At 44.3% G+C, this 10,277-nt stretch overlaps 1 protein-coding gene across 1 annotated transcript in view; it reads right to left on the minus strand.

Annotated features, from left to right (window-relative positions):
• Positions 1–10,271, minus strand: part of KPNB1 (karyopherin subunit beta 1) — a 33,782-nt gene extending 23,511 nt beyond the window's left edge. Inside the window, exons 1-5 of the mRNA XM_017878981.1 lie at positions 10,128–10,271; positions 9,968–10,026; positions 7,571–7,753; positions 2,303–2,503; positions 699–851 (exon numbers count right to left, since the gene is read on the minus strand). Coding sequence (XP_017734470.1) covers positions 699–851; positions 2,303–2,503; positions 7,571–7,753; positions 9,968–10,026; positions 10,128–10,167 — 636 coding nt within the window. The 5' untranslated portion in view covers positions 10,168–10,271. The remainder of the gene's footprint in view (positions 1–698; positions 852–2,302; positions 2,504–7,570; positions 7,754–9,967; positions 10,027–10,127) is intronic.
• Between the last annotated feature and the right edge of the window lie 6 nt (positions 10,272–10,277).

A 10,277-nucleotide genomic window follows, 5' to 3' on the forward strand; every position in this document is an offset into this window, starting at 1 on the left:
TTTGAGACAGTCTTGCTCTGTTGCTCAGGCTGGAATACAGTGGTGCAATCTCAGCTCACTGCAACCTCTGCCTCCCAGGTTCAAGTGATTCTCCTGCCTCGGCCTCCTGAGTAGCTGGGATTACAGGCGCATGCCACCACGCCCGGCTAATTTTTTTGTATTTTTAGTAGAGATGGGGTTTCACCATGTTGGTCAGGCTGGTCTCGAACTCGTGACCTGATGATCCCCCCCCCCCCCCCCTCCGGCCTCCCAAAGTGCTGGGATTACATGCTTAAGCCACTGTGCCCAGCCTACTTCTTTCTTTTTTTTTAAGAGACTACATCTGACTTTGTTGCCCAGGCTGACCTTGAACAACTGGCCTCAAGCAATCCTCCCGTCTCAGCCTCTGAAGTAGCTGGAGTACAAGTATGCACCACCATGCCCTATAATTTTAAAAAACCCAACAACATTCCACACTTCGGACTGCAAAAGGAAAAACCTAAGCTCAGAAACACTTTATTTCCAAAAGCATGATGAGAAATGGCAAACACTCCATGGGCATATCTCACACAATACAAACTGGACTAAACTGGAAACAAATACTTTTAAGTAGGTGGTAGTTTCTAAATCATAAACTTAAGAAAACAAAACAAAAAACTAACATTTAACTCTTTCATCCTTTACTGTCTGAATCTATACCTTATTGTGAAAAAACTTACCTCTTTATCAAAGTTTGCTTTGGTGAACTCCAATGAGTTCAGGAGTGCATTAGTTGCAGCTAGCTTCACATTATTACTAGGCTCTTCTTTCCTCATCCCCTGGATTATGGCAGTCAGAATCTCGTTAGATTTATCTTGTAGCTGCTCTGGGTCCTGTAACAAGCAGAGAAGTGCAATGAATATACAGTCGGCCCTCTACAGCCATGGGTTACACATCTGTGGACTCAAGCAACTATGGATTGAAAATATTTAGAGGAAAAAAAATGGATGGTTGCATTTGTACTGCACCAAAAGGTGCGTGTACACCTTTTTTTCTTGTCATCATTCCCTTAATATAGTATACCAACTATTAATATAGCGTTTACATTGAATTAGGTATTGTAAGTATTCTAGAGATGATTTAAAGTATAAAGTATATGGGAGGATGTGCATAGGTTATATGCAAATACTATACCATTTTATATAACAGACTTGAACATCTGAGGATTTTGGTACCTGAGGAGGGTGTTGGGATCAATCCACTCCAGAAGACTGCCATAAGGAGTTAACGACTAATCAGCAGTCCTTTCTCTGTTAAGAGACAGGGTCTATACTGCCCAGACTGAAGTGCAGTGGCTATTCATAGGCACTACCACAGTGCACTGCACCCTCAAATTCCTGGGTTCAAGTTATCCTCCCACCTCCGCTTCCCAAGCAGCTGGGACTACAGGTGTAAGCTACTGCGCCTGGCTTAATTGGCAGTCCTTTTAACTGTAAAATTCACTCAAGAAAGAATCATGACTTGGTGATCCTTCCCCACTCATTTCCATTTGGGAATAAAACTGCAAACCACCTGCAAAGTATCTCATGGTACTGGCAGTCCAAAACTGAATGAAAGCAAGTCAAATTCATCAACTTCATCTTTGACTTCTTAGTATAATGACTCTGGGTATGAGGTAATATTAGCTTTTTTCCCCCTTCTGTGCAAATGGAGATGGCAGTCTGCTCGTGTTTTCCAGGCCATCTGTACTCTACAGTAAAGCTTCAGGACATTTAAGGGCCAAGGCCAAGAATCAACACCTGGGCACATCGAGGGAGTCTAAGTCCAGGTCAAGTGCTGTGGGCTCCTGTGTTTCATAAAGTCTATATATTAAAATAGACACCAAGAGTGGTAACCTCATCAGGAACAATAGTGCTGGGAGGGCTGCATCTAAAATACCTTGTCTCCAGTGGCTAAACCAACTACATCAAGTGTTGGCAAAACTTTCCGTAATGTAGTAAATTAAAATGCACCCAACAATCATGGTACATTCAGGATCTTAAGAAAAAGGATTGGTCAGGGATGCTCCAAATGAGAATATCCTCATTATGTAAGTCTAGAATCTAAGACTCTTCAAACAGGGACTTCTGTTTTCAGTTTGCGATCCTCAAGTTTCTTAACTTTAGGGCATGATTAGTAATGTGAAGACAGAGGCCTAAGGGAAATAAATCAGTCTTACTTTCAAAACACTGTGCAATTTAGCTTGGCTTTCTTCGTGATTCAATAAGGTAGTACCAATATCATTCATGTCACAGCTAGAGGCAATCAGAGGTATATAAACCAAATACATTAGGCAAGCACTTACTATATCTTGGCAAATATAACCGATAGCTTCCAATGTCGACTCCTTCATGTGCTCTGTGCTGTTGGGGTTTGTGACATTGGCCACCAGCTGAGGAATGAGTTCTGGCCACTGGTTTACTGGGATCTCTGCACAAGCAATACCAGCCACACACTGTGAGGCAGAACTAGGCCGGTAAGTTTCTGTGCCCAATGTCTGCAAAACCTGCACCAAAAAAGACAAAAGATACAAATTTCTTTTTTTTTCTTTTTTTTTTTTTTTGAGACGGAGTCTCGCTCTGTCGCCCAGGCTGAAGTGCAGTAGCTGGATCTCAGCTCACTGCAAGCTCCGCCTCCCAGGTTTATGCCATTCTCCTGCCTCAGCCTCCTAAGTAGCTGGGACTACAGGCGCCCGCCACCTCACCCTGCTAGTGTTTTTTTTGTATTTTTTGGTAGAGACGGGGTTTCACCGTGTTAGCAGGGATGGTCTCGATCTCCTGACCTCGTGATCTGCCCGTCTCGGCCTCCCAAAGTGCTGGGATTACAGGCTTGAGCAACCGCGCCCGGCCCAAGATACAAATTTCTAACACTATTTGACCACATTTTGCCCACCACCACACTTCTTATATTAGTGTCTCTGAATTCTTTTTTTTTTTTCTTTCTTAAGACAGGGTCTCACTCTGTTGCCTGGACTGGAGTGCAGTGGCACCATCCCAGCTCACTGTAGCCTCACCTCTATGGTGCAATCTATCCTCCCGCCTCAGCCTCCTGAGTACGTGAACTACAGGGGTGGATATGCCGACACACCCAACTATTTTTTGTAGAGACAGGGCATCACCATATTGTCCAGGCTCTTAAAAAAAAAAAAAAAAAAAAAAAAAAAGGAAAATACAAGGCCTTACTCTGTTGTCCATGGTGGAGTGCAGTAGCATAACCATAGTGCAGTGGCACAATGATACTGCAGCCTCGACCTCCCAGGCCTCCCCAAGTAGCTTAGACTTACAGGCACGTGCCATCCCACCTAGCTAACATTTTTGGATTTTTTGTAGAGATGGGGGTCTCCCTATGTTGCCAAGGCTGGTCTCAAATTCCTGGCTTCCCAAAGTGCTAGGATTACAGGTATGAGCCACTGCGCCCAGGCAGCTGCCTCAGAATTATTATTATTATTTTTTTTGAGACAAAGTCTCGCTCTTGTCCCCCAGGCTAGAACGTGATGGTGCAATCTCGGCTCACTGCAACCTCCGCCTCCCAGGTTCAAGAGATTCTCCTGCCTTAGCACCTCCCCCCAAGTAGCTGGGGTTACAGGCGCCTGCCACCACGCTCAGTTAGTTTTTGTATTTTTAGTAGACGGGGTTTCACCATGTTGGCCAGGCTAGTCTCCAACTCCTGACCTCAGGTGATCCACCCACCTCGGCCTACCAAAGTGCTGGGATTACAGGCATGAGCCACCGTGCCTGGCCTCAGAATTCTTATCTATAATATGGAGAAGTAGAAAAGGCTGTCAGAAAAATCCAGCACAGTAGCAACATCAGCATAATCAACACTGCCCCAGAACCTAGAAATAAAACCAGTCATCCCCTGCTTCCAAAAGGAATTCTCCAAAACAACACACCTCACTTCAACCTTCAACACGAGATGGGAAACCAGAAGTTACAAGGGGAGGTAGCAATAAATGGCAAAGGAGAGAGATGGGGACAAAACTCATCTTCTAGGCTCATTGTTGCTGTTATAACAATAACAACCTCGTTTTGTGGACAGACATGGACACTAAAATGAAGCTAGTTCTGGGGCATTCAGGTGGGTCTGATTCACAGTAAATCACTGTCTAACCTGATCCAAGGAGATCTCACTCATGAGACGTGGGCTGAAACAAAACGTTTTCCTTCTAATTACTGACAACCCAGCACTCTGGGTGACTTACATAGAAAAGCCTTGGTCAAGTAACAACATCACTAAATACAAAAACAAAGTTGCTGATGTTAATAACACCCATGAACTTATCTTTATATAACTTCCAATTTGAAAGGATTTGTTCTGTTTGCCCAAGAATCAAAGAACTGTTCTCTCTACCACTGACAGAATCTAGCCAGATGTGAAAACAAGATCCAATTGTCAAACATGTCTCGCTTGACATGGTAACCACACCACCACTTATGTAAAGGGTAATGGCACAGGTATGATAAAAGATGAAGTCACAATTGACCTCGAGTTAATCATTACCATGATCAGCTAATTCAGTCAATGAACTCACTAAGAATCACCAGTCCACTCAAAGGCAAACAGTTAACTGTTCTGGCATGAATACAGGACAAAGAATAGCTGCCAGATATTCAGACCAGCTCTGCTGACTGGGTCGGATCACTTAGTATCCTGCTTTGCAGCTAGTACCAATAATGAACTCCCCCTTTCCTTCTTATATGGTATATCATCATCCCTGGCCCCCACCCCCATCAGCTCTACCAACACCAAACAGTCCTGATTGATGTTGAATGAAAGGCTTTGCTCTGGAGGACCAGCAGAGCTAGAATGGACAAAAACTGTATGTCAAAGACATGAGGGAACAAGGGGGAAAAACAAGGTGAATTGTCCAAAATGCCAGAGGCTGAATGGATATTATTAACCCAAGTCCAGGGTGCCTTCACAGCGCACTACATCATATCCTAGTACAAATGTGGAGTGCACTGAATCCCATTCTACCTTTACCTTTTTCCTTTAGATTGCTTTCTGAAGACTCCATATTACTTGAGGTGATTAAGAAACTACAAATGTCCAACTCCTGGATACTAAAAGTTTTCTGTTTAAACTAGAGGTAACCTTAATAGTAATATTCAATTATCAAAAAAGAGAAACTGGCTCAATTGTGCCCCAGTACCCAGATTTCAAAAAAGATCACCGACAGTGAAACGTAGTATTAATTATCAGTTGTGCTATGAAAGAGAAAAAGGCCAAGGTAACTGTTAGCTTTTTTTTCCCCCATGCCCAAGGGCTTAACCATGACTATACAAATTATCTAATATTTATTTATTTATTTTTAAGAAACAGAGTCTCTCACTCTGTCACCCAGCCTGGAATGCAATGGCACAAACTTAGCTCACCGCAATCTCTGTCTCCCAGGGTCAAGCAATTCTCCTGTCTAAGCCCCCTGAGTAGCTGGGACTACGGGTACCCCCCACCACAGCTAGCTAATTTTTGTATTTTTAGTAGAGACAGGGTTTTGCCATGCTGGCCAGGCTGGTCTCGAACTCCTGACCTCAGGTGATCCACTTGCCTCAGCCTCTCAAAATGCTGGGATAACAGGCATGAGCCACTGCGCCCACTTGTTTTTTCTAAAGGTTGGTGTTAAGAGTGATGTGCCAAAAAATAAGCCAATTCCAATTCCAATTACATCTTATCCCATTTACTAGCGTGTAATTTAAGAAGATGAGAAACTGAATGGGCACTATCAGTATCGAGATTTCCAGTGATAAAATATACTTCCATTTATGTCACTTAGCTGAGAGAGAAGGAATTAAAATGTTGTTATTACACAAGCAGACCCAACATGAATAGAAACAGCTCTACATATTCCAAAAAGATTTGAAACCAAGTTGGATTTAATAAGCTGGCTCCCTATCATGGGTATGCAAAATTGGTGACAGAAGGAGGTACACAACTAGATAGAGAAGTTGCTGCCTTACAGGGCACTACTTTACCTAACGCTGATATCTAGAACCAGTAATTAGCAAGTATGATGTGCATAACCATGACCTGCACAAGTACATATGTAAGAATTCCCTACTAGTTTCCACTCAGATACCAAGTACAAAATGATGATTGCACAGATATTTAACTCACTCCTCTTTGTGCCTTACCCATGTAACACAGATCACTAAAGAACTTAATTTAAAAACAACAGCCAGGCGAAGTGGCTCACGCCTGTAATCCCAGTACTTTGGGAAGACAGGCAGGCAGATCATCAGAGGTCAGGAGTTCAAGACTAGCCTGGCCAACATGGTGAAACCCCGTCTCTACTAAAAATACAAAAATTAATTAGCCAGCCTAGTGGCGTGCGCCTGTAATCCCGGCTACTCAGAAGGCTGGAGCAGGAGAATCACTTGAACCCAGGAGGTGGAGGTTGCAGTGAGCCGAGATTGCGCCATTGCACTCCAGCCTGGGCAACAAAGCAAGACTCCCTCTCAAAAAATACAAACAAACAAGCAAAAATACAAAACCAAACACCAGTCCATATATTCTGAATCCTTTGCTTCATTTAGAACTATGAATTTCTAATTTAACAAGATAGTAACAAGAATGTCATGATTCAAAATTCATCACCTTTTCTCCCCAGAATTCATCCCACTCTAAATGCCCTGGGAAAAATGTCAAGTGTTTCTGAAGAAAGTTTTTTTTACAATTTGCTAAGCAGATAAAACGCCATTAATGTCACACTCCTATTTCACAAACTCTTTGGGCCTCCAAGGCCCAAGAGATCATGTAACTTTCCTTCTGACTCCACATAGTGCCATGCTAAACCACCAAAGATTGAGATTTAAACAGAAGTTCAACAAGAGCCAGATGCTGGTTGATTGGATAATCACTTGGGGAGACAGTTTAAAACACATCCCTTGGCCAGGCGCAGTGGCTCATGCCTGTAATCCCAGCACTTTGGGAGGCAGAGGCAGATGGATCATGAGGTCAGGAGTTCAAGATCACTCTAGCCAAGATGGTGAACCCCCGTCTCTACTAAAAATACAAAAATTAGCTGGGCGTGGTAACGGGTGCCTGTAATCCCAGCTACTTGGGAGGCTGAGGCAGAGAACTTCTTGAACCCGGGAGGTGGAGGTTGCAGTGAGCCAAGATCATGCCATTGCACTCCAGCCTGGGCAACAGAGCAAGACTCCGTCCCCCCCAAAAAAAAAAAGTCCCTGAGCTGTACTCCAGAAGTACCAAATCAGAATTTCTGGAGAGCTTGGAAATACATATTAACAAATTCCCTAAATGATGTGGGTATGCAGCACCAATGTATACACTACTCCCATTTGCCAAACAGATTTTTACAAATTATGACACACAAAAGTTTCCCAAGCTGCTGCAGCCTACCTCAATCATCTAAACAGAATTCCAATCCATTAGTGGGAATGGACAAGCTGTGTTGAGAAAGATTTAAGACAAAGACAATTTTTATCTTTAGGTGAAGTTCAGGTCCCAGAAACCTATCACACTGTCAGCTCTATCCCATGCAAATAGCAAAAGATCTGAGAAAGCAATTTCTTGTTCTCTAGGCAATATAACCAAACAGATGAGTGTTACTCACATAGTTCTTGACTTCTCGTCGAGCATTAGCATCAATAGCAAGCCACCTCTGCTGATATTGTGCCTTGATATCTGGATCTTTAGATGTCAAAGAGTTCTTGATTTGTAGACCAGCTGCAACTCTGGCAACCTGACTATTTCCTGGATTTGCCAGCACTCTGGACAGTTCCACAAGGAAAGTGGGCTGTTAAGGGAAGATAAATTTGTAAATAAAATTATCTTAGGAATTTCCACAACTGAGGATAATTTATGGAGCACTGAACCACCGGAGGAGGGGCGGGGGGGGGAACTAATGTCTAATTTTTTTTTGGTATATCATAAGCATCTCAGGAAACCACAAAATACTTGCTACAAGACTTCTATAAAAATATTACTTAGTATATAACAGGAAGTCTTCCACTTTTCTCATGGAGCCTAGCACTTAATGAGGAATTGCAGATTTTCCTATCAAAATCATTCCTAGTACCCAAATTGTCACGTTATACTCCCTGAATTGCAAGGTTTTAGAGTATGGTAGTCAGTCTTCTATGTATACTGAGGTGTCCCAAGAATTCTTAATAATGTCTGGTACTTGAATGAATGGCTGTTACGACGTGGGTAGAAAATAAAACTGTTTATCTAAATTTCAAAAACCTTGGTCCCAAAAGAATGATCCAACTTTCCATCTCATGGCAGCAGCAGGGTAGCTTTTCATCCCATGGAAGGAGGTGATCTTTTATGAGAGAGGGAAGTACAGATAAGCCTAAACAAACTTAGGAGCCTCATCCTCCGTTTTATTTATGGGCACTCAGCAAAAAGGTAACAATGAATAAAGCGGATTTATAAGGAAAAGTGATAAGATATTTAGAAATAGGGAAAAATGAAAGAAAAAAATGTTCAGGCAAGCTGTTCAAGAAAAATAACTTTGTATCTAATAATCAACAATTACTTGCTCCTATACATTTGGACTTTAGTTGAGGAATACAGTGGATCCCTGAAAAGCATGTTCTTTTGTAACCTTTTGTAATCCACAGCCCTCAAAAACTACTCCCTTTGTTTAAAACTTTCACACACACACCTCTCTCTCCAGCAAAAAAACCGTGCCCAAACAGCAAAGTTAGCAGGAAAAGCCAAAAGCAGATACATTTTTCTTACTGCTAACAAGTTCTGCAATCACAGCAGAAGATAATTCTTAAAAGCTTTATTAATTATGTACCACTAAAGAATGTTAAGAATGTTAGGAATAAGATAAAAAGCTTCTTGCAAAATTAGCAGAAGCAGAAACATGAATAATAACCCTAAAATGGAATTATCAGCCTATACTAGTGGAAAAATCTCTTCTAGGAAAGGATAAACAGGTTAGTTGTAAAAATTGGCACATATGAAGAACAACAACAAAAAAAATCATTCAAAGACAGTCTGTATAAGCCTTGTCACTTTGTTGATGTTGACATTTTGCCTATATAACACAAAGAAACACATATGGTTACAATGTTATTCAGACTTATTTCCTATTACCTTTCTCAAAGATGTCAAGTATCATCCAATCCTTCCCTCCGACCCCATCTCCCAATAGGAGATGGACACCAAAGAGAAACTTAACTGGCATCTAGGCTGTTTCAACCAATCCATCCCACATTTTTGTACAAAGGACCAGTCTCTAGCGGACTTAGCTTCATTTTCTCCGGACCCCTTACATTTTAAAATATGAAAAACGAGTAACTTTCCTCTGTGATTTCATCAGGAAACAGGCCTGATCTCAAAGATGAGCCTCAGACTGTTGTCTGGGTACAGATCCCTAGTGATTAGGTCTCTATTCATCCAGGTCAGAAGGAAAAAAAGGAAGAAAAAGAAAACACCCCGAGAGGAATAACCGGGCAGAAGAGGGAAAAATATTAGTGAAAATGGATTAAGAGGCAGTCGGGTGCCAGGCCTGGCCATGAGCACAGACCAAGGTAGCGAGGAAAGGGCAGAGCTCTAGGTGGAGAGAGCCACAGGGGCCACGGGACAGGAAGGATAAGCCGGCCGGGGTCAGACAGGGAGGGCAACCGGGCGCAGAGCTTCCACATGGCCCCTAGGCCCGACTCCCCCACCCCCACCCCTGCTGAACACGCAGCGCCGCGCAACCTAACTTCCCTTCCCTCCCTCTTTCTCCCTCCCGCTGCACCGCCGCCCTCAGGCCGCGCAATGATTGGGCGGCAGGCAGCCCGGCGCACCGCGCCATTGGCCAGTCGCGGGGCCCGGGGCGGGACACACCCACCGGCTTCCCGATGGCGGGGTTAGGTTGGACACGGTTGGGGGGAGGGGGACGGGATGGGGCGGGGTAGGTTCCCGAGGCCTGGGCCTCCCGAAGGGCGGGAAGGCCCCGCACGCAGGGGATGGGGACGCGGCGGGATGGGCGCGGCGGGGTAGCACGCACCAGGTTCTCCACGGCCGCACGCTCCAGGAACTTCTGCGCCGCTTCCAGCTCCAGCCGATCTGGGGGGAGAAAAGTGGGAGACGGAGCGGGGTCAGAGGGGCCGGGCCTCCCCTCCCCCACCCCAATCACCTCAGCCCGACCCCCGGCTCCTGCGTCCTACCGGGAGACACGGTCTTCTCGAGGATGGTGATCAGCTCCATGGCGGAGGTGGCGGCGGCGGCGACTGCTCCTAAGACGACGGCCCAGCCTTTCGGGCGGCGGCTCGAACTGGGGATGGGGGTTGGGGGTCGGGTGGGAAGGGAGGGTGGGG

Source organism: Rhinopithecus bieti, unplaced genomic scaffold (assembly GCF_001698545.2).
Source record: "Rhinopithecus bieti isolate Rb0 unplaced genomic scaffold, ASM169854v2 scaffold_10685, whole genome shotgun sequence".
Taxonomy (NCBI): Eukaryota; Metazoa; Chordata; class Mammalia; order Primates; family Cercopithecidae; genus Rhinopithecus; species Rhinopithecus bieti.